This window comes from Ursus arctos, unplaced genomic scaffold (assembly GCF_023065955.2).
Source record: "Ursus arctos isolate Adak ecotype North America unplaced genomic scaffold, UrsArc2.0 scaffold_14, whole genome shotgun sequence".
In the NCBI taxonomy this organism is placed as follows: domain Eukaryota; kingdom Metazoa; phylum Chordata; class Mammalia; order Carnivora; family Ursidae; genus Ursus; species Ursus arctos.
This window is the reverse complement of record NW_026622808.1, coordinates 38,372,846-38,389,157: the sequence shown is the minus strand read 5'-3', so window position 1 is coordinate 38,389,157 and position 16,312 is coordinate 38,372,846. Positions and strand designations below refer to the sequence as shown.

The following is a 16,312-nucleotide window of genomic DNA, read 5'->3' as shown; positions in this document are numbered from 1 at the left end:
TAGACAGGGTAGACTAAAAGTGGAAGCTATGTCTTCTACATGTGCACCTCACAGAACTGGGGAATGGGTGGGGACTTACTATACTGTTGTTGGCTGGTGATAATAATGATGGCAACCCTTTACTCTCATGGGGGAGGTTCCATGATAGGTACTTTGCACGCATCATAGGTCACATGTAATTTTCATGACATGCTCTTGAGCATAGTCTTATTTCAGAGAGCCTCGGGATCTTGCCCAAAGACGTAAAAGCCTGAACCAGGTTTTACATCCAGGTTTGTGACTCTTGAAGGGTCAGGAGGATTGTTTTATCTTTGGCTCTTTTTTTTTTTCCTCCCCAACTTGAGTCTGTTAACAACACAGCAATAACAAAAACAACAAATTCATATATGGAGACATAAACCTGAATGGTTGCATAGTGTCCAGAAAGAAACACATCTTCTGCCTATGGTCATTAGCTGCGTGCACAGAGACAGGATGACAGGAAGGATGCATTCCTGGGGCATGGACTTCGTGAAGAATGAGTCAGAAGTAGGCAAAAGAAACATTGAAGCACCCTAATTGCTTTGAATTTGACCTGATTCTGTCCTTGTAGATTTTTCTATGAAGAATTAGGTACTGTATGAACAAAAAACCAATACTGTCACCAAAAAACAGCATGTCCCCTATTATCTTCTCATCTAGGTCACTATCTCTTTACAGTTTGATAAGGCCAAAGAAGTTAAGTTACTGATTTTTTGTTTTTAGTTTTTCCTTCTAACATGCTTTAGGCCCAAGTTGACTTCTTTCTGGAGTGCTTGACTTGGGCTTACAAAACTGCGGTTAATCCCACACAGTAAACCCTTCCAACGTCAGGGCGTTCCTCAGATAGCCTAAGACCAAGGGAAGCTGAGTTATGTTTACAACTACAACTAGATGAGTTTTAAAAGTTAAGCCTTCAGGAGCCTCTGTGGCATCCAGTAATAATAGTCTAGAATTTTATTCTAAATAAAGCATAATATAATTAGGTTGGGATGTTTCCTGAACATTAGATCACGTCTTCTTCCTTAAACCAAATTGGCGTTACGTTTGTTGATCAATGTCCATAGACCGATATGCGATCACGGTGAGTTCCATGCTCTGTGAAAAACTGCTTGTATTTTCTTCTTGGCCTGATATTAAAATGAAACCGGTAATTCTTACTGTATTTGAAAAAAAAAATCACATTGTGACATTCAGCAATAACATAATTGTTACTTTTTGTGACTAAATGATATTGCTTTTTTGATGTTCCACCTACTCATCATTTCAGTGTTCACAGTTCTAGAGAGGAATTGAAATCTTTTTCTTGCTGTTTAAAGGGAACATAATGTTCAACAAATACAAAAAGGGTAATAAAGGCATCTGGACTGACAAAGATGCTCCAGAAAGTTTACTCCCAGGGTTGGTGTACACTTAGGCTGAGATGGATAGCTCTTGAGAGTAGGTTAACATTTTTCTAAATGTACTTGGCTTGTAAAGTCATCTTGGTCTCTTCTGCACTGGTCAGTCTTGTCCCTCATGTACGTAGGACACCTGTAGTCATTTAAAACACCCACGTCACCTGAGAACCTTGTGAAAATTTGGATTCAGATTCAGTAGGTCTGGGTTGGGGCTTGAGATTCTGCATTTCTAAAACTCTCTCAGGTGATGTCAGTGCTGCTGGTGTGTGGACCACACTTGGAGTAATAGTGATCTAGATTGTACTCCATGTTAGAGAGAGAACGGTGCCTGTGAATCTTGTTGAGATCTACCTAGTATCTCACAAACCTGATGATGTGACTGGTACCCAGTAGATTCTCAGTATATATTTGTTGGATGAATGAGAAAACTCCCTGCGTCTAAGTTTACTATCAATTGTAGCAGACACATCCTAGAAAAACTCAGAAATAAGTAAAGAAAAGGGGAAAAAAAGATACCAAAGCAAAGATAAATGAATTTAAGTCTTCCCACCTGATTTTCATTTTCATTGCTGTAGTCCAGCACCTGTGCTAATACTTATGGCTGGTTTAAGAATCAGCAGGTGGGCCTGTTGGGTTGATGGCTACTAGGGATTCAGTTCCAGTGGTTTATTTATTAATTGCCCGTCAAATACCTATTTTACATCTTTTGAATGATAAATGTAAAATAGTCTTGGGTATGAATCTTTAAGTAGGAGTTATGATCTGCAATTGATGTATAAAATTTTTATAAGTATTATTTTATGAAGGTGTGGAAAGAAGTGATTTGAAAGATATTCAATTCAGATATTTTTTTCTAACTAATAAGGACTGAGCAAACACATTTCAGCTGTTTTTTCCCCGTCCTGAAACTTTATGTCCCACATTCTTACGGTCCTTAATGAAAATACGGTATAAAAGCAAAAACAATTTCATGGTTGTCCTATCTCAAGACTACTTGCAAAATGTTACCTGAGACATGGAGTGGTAGGTTCTGAGAGCATATGTTCTTTCACTGCTCTGAGCTCAGAGCAGGCTGTCAGTAGACCACTTTTGAGTTACAGAAGCCAACAAGGTGATCTGGATATTTAAGCACCTAATTATTTTAAATGGAGGGTAATGATGGTAAGTTTTCCCTTGAAGAATCCAAATCACTGTTTTGATTTTTCACTTTAGTCTATAACCCTGATCTTAATGTGGTCATTAAAATCCTAATTTTGTAAATTTATTTTATTTTTTTAAGAATTGACTTCTAGGGGAATAATACTGGAAAAATCAAATTAAATAGAATACTTTGCTGTAGGACTTCCCCAGAGCCATTAATGCTAATGTGTGTAGGGGATCCCCAGTAAGCATTTCTCAAACTTATTTGACCCTGCAACGCCCTTTTCACAGAGCTTTTGTGTTCTGTGGATTTTGGGAAAAGCTGTTCTTTGTTGTATTTCACTTTCTCCATCTCCAAGGAAGGCCCACAATGATCTGCTTTGAGAGTTTGCTTATTTGTGGAACATAATCAAAATGAATACTTGAAAGTCACTACATAAATTATTTTAAAGTATCAGTGGTAAGTAACATGTGAAAATGTTCAGATGAAGAAGACTCTGGTAATTGGGAGTAAATATTGCTCTACCTTCTGAAACTTCACTTTTCAGGATGTTACAGCATTATGTCTTCACTCTAGATCAGTGCTTAGAGTTCTTGAGATGTGCAGTTAGCATCAGTTTTGAAGGGTAACATATACCACGTTGAGCCATATTAGGAACTGTGCGGTGGTTGCCTTCCATAGTTCTTTTTTTTTTTTTTTAAAGATTTTTTTATTTATTTATGTGACAGAGAGACAGCCAGCGAGAGAGGGAACACAAGCAGGGGGAGTGGGAGAGGAAGAAGAGGGCTCCCAGCGGAGGAGCCTGATGTGGGACTCGATCCCGGAACGCCGGGATCACACCCTGAGCCGAAGGCAGACGCTTAATGACTGCGCTACCCAGGCGCCCCAGCCTTCCATAGTTCTTAAATATAGAAGTTTATAGTAATTCATCTTAGTTTTAGAGATTTGAAAAAAAAGAAAAAGATGAAATTTCTTCTCCCTGAATTCCTCAAACTGAGGCAGTAGATGAAATTTCTTCTCCCTGAATTCCTCAAACTGAGGCAGTAGAGCAGCCGTGACTATGGCAATCATTTTATTTACCTTTATATTTCACACTTGGATTTTCTTACATCATTTTCTGCCTCAGCATTTTGAGTATCTTCTTGGACACAGTCAATACACCATCTGATATATCTATGTATTTTGTATCTATTCTCTGTAGATCTTAATGATATTATCCTATTTCCTTTGCTCTATGCTCAGGATTTCAGGTATGAGTTCTCTTGTCCTTAAACTGGACTTCTTAAAGAACAGAAACATAAACAAGGACAGGAAAAAAATAGATCATTATTTAAGTGATTTCCACAACACCTTTCTTTTTTTTTAGTATTTTGGGATACCTGTGGCTAAAGGGAAAAAAAGCTTGTGAGGATAAAGAAAAGTTGGTTAATTTAAGGAAATCAGTAAAGTTAAAAATACTATTTTTAAAATGTGTTTCACTATTTGGTGAAATTTTAACTCAGACGCATATCAGTCAAGATAATTTTTTTATGTTACACAACTTTCTGTCTTAACCCTGTTCTGATCTTTCTTTAGCAGTGTGTAATTTTTTAAAGTGTGGTAAAAAGCTCTTTCTAACCCAGTTAGAAGCCGGTGATTGTGGTCATTGCTAACTAAAGCCTCAGGATTTGACTGAGGGGAAAACTGAGGGTAATCCCCCCCACCCCACCATGTGATTGAGACCTGAAATTCTAAGTGTATCAAAAATTAAGATATAGGACACGAGGACCACAAACCATATTGCACACACACACGTCTTTATACATGTATACGTGTGCATACATACATACATCTGAATATGCTCACTTGAGACTTGGGTCTGAAATCCTAGAAGATTTTGTATTAGAATAGCAGAGGTGTAGGCCTTTCCTTTTACACTTAACTACAGTTAAACTCTTGTAAACGTTGTTCTTAGATCTTTATAAATGCTGAAAGATTGTATCTCAAAAAGAGGAAATCTCTGTCATATTGATTAGAGTTTTAATTGATAAATATCTTTTTGTATGTTTTAAAGTAATAATATAATCTTAAGGCTTTCATGGGGATAAATACAAGTGTTAATAGCGGGTATATCTGGGTGATGGGATTGTGTGCAGTCATAATTATCTACATAGCTTTTCAAGTTTCTATAGTGAGTATGTCCTTTTTTCTCTTCTTTTTTTTTTTTTTTTTTTTTTAGATTTTATTTATTTATTTGACAGAGAGAGAGAGCACACAAGCAGGGGGAGTGGCAGGCAGAGGGAGAGGGAGAAGCTGGCTCACCCCAGAGCAGGGAGCCCGATGTGGGGCTTGATCCCAGAGTCCTGGGCTCATGACCTGAGCCGAAGGCAGATGCTTAACCGACTGAGCCACCCCTATAGTGAGCATGTGTTAATTTTATAATCAGAAAAAAATGTTGATTTAAAATGACTGCCATTTATTTAAGAAGGCTCTTATGAATGTTTAGAAGTTCTTTTTCTGCATCCATTTTATTATTGCTGCTCTTTTTATCTACAGAGTTCTCATAGTTCAGAATGCAAAGGAGTCACTACAGATGCCTCCCTACATTCATCAGCTTGGGCTGGTATAACAAAATACCACTTCTGGGTGGCTTAAAAAACAAAAATGCATTTTCTCACAGTTCTGGAGTCTGGAAGTCCCAGATCAGGGTGAGATCAGGGTTGGGTTCTGGTGAGAGCTCTTTTCCTGGCTCGCAGATGGCCACCTTCTTGCTGTGTCCTCATATGGCAGAGAGCAAGAGATAATAAAGAAGCTCTCTAGTGTCTCTCCTTATGAGTGTCTGTTCTTCACCTTCATGACCCCATGTAACCCTGATCATCTCCTAAAGGCCTCATCTCCAAATACCATCACATCTCCATCAAATTAGAGGTTAGAGCTTCAACATAGGAATTTTGGAGGCATGCAGACATTTAGTCCGTGATACTCCTTTCACTCAAACTGGCAGTTTACAGGATTTCTAGAAATTGCATCTAGAATAGAAAAAGATGAATAATGGTTATCTCTTGATGGTAGGATTAGAGAGGATTTTCTCAATTTTCTAGGAATTTAAGGTGCATTACTTTTATAACTGGAAAAAGTAAAATAAATATTATTTTTAAAGGGAAATGAAATGCTAGAGCATATGACATTCCATAATAATGTTGTGGATTTCAAAATCTTTTTATTTCATCTTCTTGAGGTTTTTCAGAGAGTTAATAAAAATGTCTTCAGCGCTTGGATGTTCACATGTAGTGTCACTCAATAAGAAGTTGTTTCTCCTCATTTTCCTCCATTTAATGATGATGACAATGTTAAATGATAATTGTAATGATTATTATATTGCCCCATGAGACATGCCATCGACCACATAATATAGGAAATTAAAATGGAAAATAGCCACAAAAGCAGGACAGATGTATTTGTTGAGAAGTTTTTCCTATGAGTTAGTTATAAATAGAATAGGCCATTAATTATCTTTACTTTTGGAACTCTTTAGTCTTCCAGATTTCTGATAATGAGTTGGTAAAAAAAGAAAAATGAGTTAGTGGTTTGTTTTTCATTAACATTCAATTACAAATGTAATATCAGCTCTTCGGATCTATACAATAAATGGACAGGTACGTGGTGTCAGGGAGGAAACTTACAGTCAAACTTTCATTGTGTCTTATTCCAAAGACTGGTTGAAGTTTAACACATCCTTTTTTTCCCCTATAAAAGTCTCTCTCTTCTCTTCTTTTTAATGCATCATTTCTTACTATGCTCTATCTTGTGTGTAGAGTCTGTCATTTCCTTAAAAAATTCTCTATTTTATTTCCCCCTCAATCCCACATTTGAGTGTAGTATTTCTAGTTTTTTCAACTCTGAAAGTCAGTAGATTAGAAATGCCCTGCAAGGTAGAAATGTTTTTTGTCACGCAGGGAGCTGCTTGCCAAATAAATCATGACATTGTGATATATTATTTCCAGTTGCTGTGAATTTTCAATATTTAGTGTATCAGTCATACTAAGTCAAGATTCAGTTATTTAATTTCATTGATGTCTGTATTCTAGATGAGAGTCCTTTTCCTCATTAGTAGATTTTAATTTCCTTGTCTCTCAGAGTCAAATTCCAAGCATGCCTTATAAAACCAGGCACAGAGTATACACATGAACAAACTATCTTTGTGTTTACAAGTAGACTGGAAATTGTACGCTGGTACACTTTATCTGAAATTACAAATTTGTCCACTTAAATGGTGTTTTTTTTAACACTTTAGATCACTTTTGTCACTGTTGCTTTGGTAATTTGATTGCCAGATATTAGCAAACATATCTAGGCAACTCTCCATATTGTATGGTCACATGATCTTTATTGGGAGCTTAAAAAATAATCTCGCAAATGATCCTCATGAGTGAAAAACATAAATTGTTCTGAATTCAGGGTTATGTCTATACCATAGTTAATGTATTACTACCCAAATTATTTTCTGGAATTCTGTTTTGATGATACTGAAAAAACAATTTTTTTTTTTTTTAACAACAGGACACAAAAATCGCTTCATTGGAGCGAAACATAAGGGATCTAGAGGATGAGATCCAGATGTTAAAAGCCAATGGTGTGCTGAACACTGAGGACCGCGAGGAAGAGATCAAACAAATAGAGGTTTACAAAAGTCACTCCAAGTTCATGAAAACCAAGGTATGGTCCAAAGTTATAAACTTTTATAATCTTAATGTGACTGGAAAGTTATAGTTTACATATATACTTTCCCCAAATACCCACATAACCTGTTTTATGTGATATCGTGAAATATATGGACAATAAAGAAGAACATAGAAGATTTTTCGTTCAGAAGCATAGATTCCAAAAAGAGATCAGGGAACATCTTTGGTTGAATTTCTACTTACTAAGGTGCTCAAGATTTTCTAATCCGTAAGTTTGGTGTCTTGGGAGTTAACATTTATTTTTAATAGTCTCCTCTCTTCCAAATTTCCTGAGTTTTCATAAGCTTGCTATTTTGTGAAGTTTTTATCATTGCCAAATTTTGGCCCATCCTTAAGAAGATGACTGTCTCCAAAGGTGTTGATCTTAGAAGCCAATTTAACTGATTTCAATGGTATCAAGACATTTTAGTTTTAGCATAGTGTTTAAGGTAGAACTGACTTTGCATTCCAGTATTACTATTTGTTTAAATTATTCAGCTTCTTTAAGCCTCAGTTTTTTCATCCACGAAATAGGCATAGGAAAAAGGAAAGCACCTTCATCATTGGGTTGCTTTGACAATTCCAAGAGATTATGCATTTAAAACACTTGGCCCCTGACTGATGTCTAGGAAGCATTCAATAAATGTCAGGCATTGTTATTGATAGTGTTATCATTATTTTTGTATTAGTATTATTTTAAAATACTTTATTTGTTTATTTGAGAGAGAATAGAGAGAGCATGAATGTGGGGAGAATCAGAGGGAGAGGGAGAAGCAGACACCCTGCTGAGCAGGGAGCCCGACAAGGGGCTCCATCCTAGGACCCTGAGATCATGACCTGAGCCAAAGGCTTAACTGACTGAGCCACCCAGGCACCCTGATAGTGTTATTATTATTATTGGTATCTGTTGCTATGGAATATTTATAAAATACAATTATATTAACCTGTTCCATTAATTTATATTGGTATTGCCAGTTTTGAAGAATTTGGTTTATTACTTTTCAGAATTAAATTTTGGGCTACAAATGAACTGAATGCATAAATATCTATTATTTTTACACATGCATAAATATTAAATTTATGAATAGCCCCAAGTAGGTCTTTTGAGACTTTGAGATGCTTTTATTTATTCCTGGATTTAAACTGTTTTGCTTATGAAATAATAACCACACCAATTAAAATTTTTTTTTCTTTTTTCTACCATGTACTCTTAAACACCCCTGTTCTTGTTCTAAGTTTTACTTTTGTTTATTGCCTTATAAAATGCAGCAGAGTTAAGAGTAGTGCAGACTTCTGTGAAGAACCAGTGGAAGTGGAGAGAAAAAAAAATTTTAATGATGGTATGATTTTTATCATTGTGAAATACATGCATACTCATTGCAGAGAATTTGCAAATTACAGAGAGGAAATAATATGTAGCATTTCACCATGTCTGCGTGTGCATGTATGTGCATTTCTCTAGAGACAAAACAAAAATTTTACTTACTTCTGCCAACTTTACATTTGTAAGTTGACGTTGAGATTATGACAAAAGTTTTGATGAAGGAGTGGAGGGAGATCTGAGGAGAATGTCCAGTGGATTTAAATGTAACCCCTTTCTTTCAAGGAGTTTCACAAAATGCAGAATGGGCTTCCCTGTGCAGCCCTCTCTCCTAGTTTCTTTTTTTCAGTCCTTCCCTTTCAGAGAGTTGAGCTGGGATATAGCAAGCCCAGTGGTAGGGTGGCCTGTTGACCAAAGAATGACCATTCACTCTGGGATTGAAGCTATGAAGATAAGTGTGAACTCATAACTTTTGGGCAAAATTATTTTTTTGGCTTAAACTTTTCCTCCCCATCCTGTCATTCAACAGTAGGAGATAGTTTAAGCCACTTTTACAACTAAAAATGCCGTGAAATTTGTTTAGGTAAATAAAACATGTATATGGTCTTCAGCAAGCAGGCCTTTATTAGTCCACAGGTATCTGAGAGACCATTGGTCCTTGAGTTGGTTTTAACTTTTAATGTCTGGTTACTTTTTAGGATTCCCAAAGTGGTCAGGTCAGAAGGATGTTTGAGGAGAGAAATGGAGTAAGGTGGAAAGAGTGTAGGCTGACACATCAAGTGGACTCTGGCAGATCTCTAGCCTGCCTTTGCTAGTTGCGTGGTCTTGAGGAGTAACTTATGTCACTCAACCATTTTGCTCTTCTATAAAATGGGGCAGCACCACAAACCTTAGAGGGAGAAGGCTTAAATGAAATAATGTAATTAAAACGCTTGGTTCAAAAAAGTAGCTAATAATTATCCCCATTATTATTGAAGAAGTATAACCTAATAATAATAATAAATGTCATATTTGACTTGACTAATGGGGAAAATGGATTTCTAAGAATACAAATAAAAATAAGATTTTATAATGTCATGCAGAAATCCCTTATAGCTTGATAAAAGATAGCTAAAAAGTATTAGTATGAGTTAGTTTTTTATATTTTCTCCATTGAAAGAATGTTCTTATTGGATTAACTCTTAACATTTTTGTTTATACTTCATATCATTACTTCAACTGCTTATTTTTCTTGTTTCTACTTTGAGAGGGGAGCATGGGTATGGTCGAACAGGTCTATTAAGACGTAGCTATTGCTAAGCATCTAGTGCTGAGTGCTTGTGTTTTGTGCTTTGTGGAATGCTGGAGCCTGTGTGAACTGATTCCAGTCGGGTGAATCACTTGTCATGGAATTCATTAAATTTTAGAGGCATGGATTGATATCCTCTAAAATTGGATTATTAGCATAGTTCATGGTCTATTGTGGCCTATTTTTTTTTTTTAAAGATTTTATTTATTTATTTGACAGAGAGAGAGAGAACAAGCACGGGGAGCTCCCTGGTGAGCAGGGAGCCTGATGTGGGGCTTCATCCCAGGACCCTGGGATCATGACCTGAGCCAAAGGCAGACACTTAACTGACTGAGCCACCCAAGCGCCCCTGGGTAACTTTTCTACAAGATTTATATGAATATGTTGCTTGTCAGCATTATCACAGATACCTGAAGGGTTAATTTTTGCACTAGTTGGTTAAACACATGGACAGAACAATTGTCATCATTACAGTCTCTTGAACTCTTTCATTTACACAGAGTTGTATGGATAAAGCTTTCAGTGGTGGATTTTTGAGCTCTGTGGTTCCCAAAGACTTTCTAAACCTTGGTTTTAGCACATGACATGGAGCCTAGCTACTGAGGGGCTCTAAAAGTAGTGCATATTCAAAATGTTTTCTCACTTCAAAGCCAATACTGACCACATAGTTGGGAAAGTAAGAAATGTCCTAGAAAAACTACCCTGAAGATTTAATGAGAGGAGAGTTCACTTCTGGCTGGAGTAATGCAAGTGGTTTATGTTTAGTTAGTGTTCTTTGTCTAAATAACCAGATTGGCAAAATAGCAATGACAAGTCTGGTGAAGAATGCAAATTCAAATCAGTGACTGAGCAAACCTAAAAGGATAAGTAAAAATACCATCCCACCCCAACTCCACACAGAGGAGGAAGTGGGAAGAACCCAGCCTATGTGAAATGGCAGGTTTTCCAAAAAAGGAAAGAAATGTTAAATTTTAATTGTGAACACCTAGAGGCTCTAAAGCTTACCTGGGTGAAATGGAAATGTAATTGTGAAACTAAGGGGTTTAGTGAGGCAGTGATAGAAATGGAAATCAGAAAGTGACTTTGGATCCCAACTAGCAAAAAATGCAGGCATAGTTGACTTTAGAAACTGTTGTCTTAACAGTTTATAAAGACTCAGCGTCCTGGTAGAACATTTCAGAAATTCTTCTGAGATGCTCCATAAGGAGGGGAGTGGAATTCTGGGAACCAAATCTGAAATTACACCTAAATGTTGTTACTACTTCTTGCTGTTTGTAATGAATATGTAGAAAGCTTTTAAAAGTGGCCAGAGAACTTTTTTTTTACCTGGTGTTTTAGAGAAGCACCTTTAGAATAATAACTGTTTGCAAAGGCAGCAGCCTTGGAGGTGCTCTTTGATCTGATTATTTCTTAATAAGATCTAAAATGAGTTCTATCATGATTCTTTGGAATTTTAGTACTTTTAAATAAAAAAATAAGATAAAAAAATTCAACTTCATCATGAAAAAAAAGCTCCTAAAATTGGATAAACACATATTTACATTCTCATTTGACTTTTTTGGGGGAAATTTTAGTTGAAAATTGTTTTTATAACCCATTGTTGATAAAATCGACTCAGCATTTGATTGCTGTTCATTAACAGGGCATGACCTCAAATCAATCTCAATCTCAATATATAGTTGTTGCTCCAAGTAGGTAATAAAGGCAGGGGTGCTTGGGTAACGCAGTCGTTAAGTGTCTGCCTTCGGCTCAGGGCATGATCCCGGCGTTCTGGGATCGAGCCCCACATCAGGCTCCTCTGCTGGGAGCCTGCTTCTTCCTCTCCCACTCCCCCTGCTTGTGTTCCCTCTCTTGCTGGCTGTCTCTCTGTCAAATAAATAAATAAAATCTTTAAGGAAAAAAAAAAAGTAGGTAATAAAGGTAGCTAATAATAATTCTTGTATACAAACTCATTTTTAGATATAGAAGTATGTTGAAATAGGTAATTTTAAATGTTTCAATGAAAATTTGACATAGAAACAATGTTGTGGAATGTAAAGGGAGTGCTGCTTGCGTTAATTACTAAAATGTGGAAAGCATGTAAGTTGGAGGGAAAGGAAATAGCCATGTGAAATGGCATGCACTTCCATTTTGATGCTGAGCAGATGACTACGACTGGTAGAGCCTCTTGAAAGCTTTGTGATTAAATTAAGTAGAAGTGAAGAAAGACCCAAATTGTTTTTATAAATATGATGTCATAGAAAAACCATGACATAACATGTTTTTAGAGGTGGAAAGTAAATTGCAAAAATGTAAAAGTACAGTTTAGAGTCTCAACTTGTGCGAAGGCACAGATAGCAGACACAGTTGGCCAGGATGGAAATCCCTGCATCTTGAAGCCCTTTGGCACATGCACGTTTTCCCTGAGAACTGAGACTCAGCCCTGAAAACTTAGAGGACTCAGACTGTGTGGACAGAATCTACGAGGCTAAGAATTACCTTCAGGAGCACTGTTAAGCCTTTAAGAATGGATTGTACCATGTAAATAATTGTTTTTCTCTAGGGAAAGAATGATGGCATCCCCTGTTCTATATGAGGCTTTGTTCCTAGTGTAACACGTTTTTCATCTACTGATCTCAGTACTTCTGGATTAGTCACTCCCTCTGTTTTAGGAGTTTGCCAAAGACACCACTCTGCTGTCTTAGATCTCCTCTTTTATTCTGAATTTGTAACACATTTTCTTATTAACCTCTGAAGGATTACAAACCTCATAACCCAAACTGCATGATAATAAGCATATCACTTTCTAGACATGAGGGCCATATCTGCAGTGAAAAAGAAGCTGTTTTCCTTGGCAAGGGAGTGTTTTCAGGGTGTTGGTTGTGTCACAGACGTAAGTGGTGGAAGAACTTTCAGACGAGATGAAGTGTTCCTGATGTCCACATGGACTTTATATAAAGCGTGTGATGTAATTCTGATTGGCTTTTCTTCTTGCCATCACCGAGACAGACCTTCCCCAGCCTCAGTTCTCATGTATGTTCGATTGCATCACTTTCCATTTTTATTGAGTTTATGGCTATAAAAGGAGCAAAAGGCATATTTTTATGGAAGAATATGATTTTCTACCCTGTAACTATATTCCCCTTAGAAAAGCCCTTTTCTGTTATTGTCTGCATAAAATATTTATTTAAAATTTACCTCATGGTAATGATAGTCTGAAAGCTATTTAAAGCAACTGTCTATTTAATATTTATAGACTGAAATAGTTTTATCATTATCAATCTATTTTTATTGAATAAAGTAGGTGTATGTAGAACTTGTCATGTTTTCCTTCCTATTAAATACCATTCTGTTGATCAAGTTAATTTCATTCAAATTCCTCTCTCAATACCCCATTCCCACACTAGATTTCTACTCTGATACTTGTAGAAGTTAGCTCAAATCTTTTTTTTTATACTGTAAACATCATCTTTGCTTAGGCATGTAAAGTTCAAAGTTTTTTTTAGCTTTATTTTAAGATGAATCAGTTTCATATGTGGAATCAATTCTATTCTGTGCTGGCAGCAACAACTGCCTGTGATTTAGAACCATACATACCCCATGTGAAGAATGCTGATCTTGATGATCACAACAGATTTTGTTTCTTTTATAATTTTAGTCAATCCTAATCCAGATTTTCCCTCTTTTTATTTATACTCTGTTCTTGTTGTATGAGAGAGAGAACTTTTATTATAGGTAAAAATGATCATAGATTCATGATTCATTAAATTATAAAGAAGAAATGTGTTTCATGGATTTCATATACCTGATCATTGCCACCATCTGTTCACACATACCCATAGCATATTGATAGTCCATCACAACTCTTTTTCAGTGCATCTTTAAGCATACTCAGAATCCTTCTCAAGGCTGCCAGTCACTACCAAATCTTTAAATTTGGCAAGCAAGGTGAAACCTATTTCTCCCCTGCTGTAGTCTGACTTCATCCTGCAAATGGGATTCCACCTCAGTCTTTCTAGTGAATTGCACAACACGAACAGTTCTGAAAAAGGGGGTCCTATTTCTTTGTAAGCATCCGACTCTGTTCATTCCCAGCAGCTATTGTCAGTAGCTTGGTTCTTGTTTAAGCTGGATTTAGTTGTTGAAAAGAACAAAAAATCCTGGATAAAATTTATTTTCAAAACATATATTTTGGGGCGCCTGGGTGGCTCAGTCGTTAAGCATCTGCCTTCAGCTCAGGGCCTGATCCTAGGGTCCTGGGATCAAGCCCCGCATCTGGCTCCCTGCTCTGCTGGGAGCCTGTTTCTTCCTCTCACTCCCCCTGCTTGTGTTCCCTCTTTCGCTGGCTCTCTCTCTCTGTCAAATAAATAAATAAAATCTTAAAAAAAAAACCCACATATTTTCAAATGTACTTATGAACTGTCAAGTTAGAAAAAATCTCAAGGGACAAAACTAAGCCAAAGCAAGGGGCTGGAGTGCTAATAGAGCGCTGGTTCTATGTTCCTGTTGGCATTTTCTAGACAGGTGAACTTGGGCATTAATTTCTACGGTCATGGGGACATTGAGGGAAAGAGATGGAAGCCTGAGTCTGTTCAAGATGAAGAGTCAAGTAGGAATTCCACTACCACTACCACAATTAAGCTGGGATCCCAGAGAGCCACACTCTTAGTACAAGGGTAAACTAAATACCTCCCCATTGTACTTTCCTCCCACCTAGACTAGGGGAATCCAGGGAAAACTATCTATTTTAAAACTTTGAGCCAAGTGAAAGGTAAAAAGAACCCTAGCTTTGAGAATCCCTAACTGCAGTTGGCTCTTGCACAGATGTGCAGTGTAAGGTGATCCAAAAACTTCACGTAGAGAATGGAAGTTAAAGGGGTCCTTGGTTGATAATGCCCCAGGTATTGGTAGAGACAAATGCTCCGAAGGGCCACATGTTCAACTTAAACCTCAAAGTTTTTCTCCAAAGTTCCAAGAAACATGAGCACACAGAAATTTTTTTTTTTTTTTAAATCACAAAACTTGAAAGAAATCAAGCTACCGTAATTGATAGCTGGTAGAAAGAACAAACAGCAGAAGTGGAAGGCAAGGACTTCAGAAGTGGGAATTTCAAGACAAACACTTTGAAATAAGTATGTTTATTTTAATATGTTTAAATAAATAAAACGGGATTGAAACTATGAATAAAGGTCAAGAAACTATAAAAATGCTAAGCATATTTAAAGAGAACCAAAAAAGTGTCTAGAAATGGGAAAATATGCTGTATGGTGACTAACATAATATAATAAAAAACATTAAAAAAAAGGAAAATATAAAAATGGAAATTTAAGTTTAGTAAATAGGTTTAACTCCAGGGTGATCATAGCAGAAAAGACATGTAATGAACTAGAAAACAGAGTAGAATAAAGTAAATAAAAGATAAAAAGATGAAATACACGAAAGATAAATTAAGATACATAGAAGACAGGATAAAAAGATCTGGCATATGTCTAATCAGAGTTCTGGAGGGAAGGAGAGATGGGGAGTGGGGACAGAGTCCCTGCACTGAAGCCATATTTGAAGAGCAGGAAGCTGAGAATTTTCCAAAACTTCTGGAGGTACCAGTCCATAAACTCAGGAAGCTCAGAATACCCCAAAGAGGATAAATAGAAAGAAATTTGTCTGTTTACATGGGAGTAAAGCCATCAAATCTCAGAGGCAAAGAAAAAGTTTTAAAAAGTAGAACATCTGTCTGAAGAAGATGTAGGAATGGCTAATGAGTATATGGAAAGATGCTTAATATCATTAAGAAATCAAAACTACAATGAGATATTCTTCACACACGCTGGAATGGCTATAATTAAAAAGACATAGTAAAAGGGGCATCTGGGTGGCTCAGTCGTTAAACGTCTGCCTTCCGCTCAGGTCGTGATCCCAGAACCCTGGGATTGAGCTCCATGTCCCATGTCAGGCTCCCTGCTCAGCGGGAAGCCTGCTTCTCCCTTTCACACTTTCCCTGCTTATGTACCCTCTCTCGCTGTCTCTCTCTGTGTCAGATAAATAAAATCTTAAAAAAAAAAAAAGACATAATAACAAGTGTTGCTGAGAGTATGAAGAAATTAGAACCCTCATATATTGTTAGTGGGAATGTAAAATGGTACAGTCATTTTGGAAAACATATCATATGGTCTAGCAATTCCATCTCTCTCTCTCTCTCTCTCTCTCTCTCTCTCTATCTATCTCCAAGAGAAATAAAAACGTTATATCCACAGAGACTTGCATAGCAGTGTTCTTAGGAGCATTATTCATAATAGCCAGAACATGGAAATGACCTGAGTGTCCCTTAGCTGGTGAATGGATAGACAAAATGTAGCATATTTATTCAGTGTAGTATTACTCAACAATAAAAAGGAATGCAGTACTGACACGTATTACAACATGGATGAACCTTGAAACATTGTGCTATGTGAGAGAAGCCAGTCACAA

General features: G+C 36.8%; 1 protein-coding gene across 1 annotated transcript in view; it reads left to right on the top strand.

Moving 5' to 3' along the window:
• ERC2 (ELKS/RAB6-interacting/CAST family member 2) overlaps positions 1-16,312 on the top strand; it is a 791,328-nt gene that overhangs the window by 278,780 nt on the left and 496,236 nt on the right. Inside the window, exon 5 of the mRNA XM_044384924.2 lies at positions 7,099-7,254. Coding sequence (XP_044240859.1) covers positions 7,099-7,254 — 156 coding nt within the window. The remainder of the gene's footprint in view (positions 1-7,098; positions 7,255-16,312) is intronic.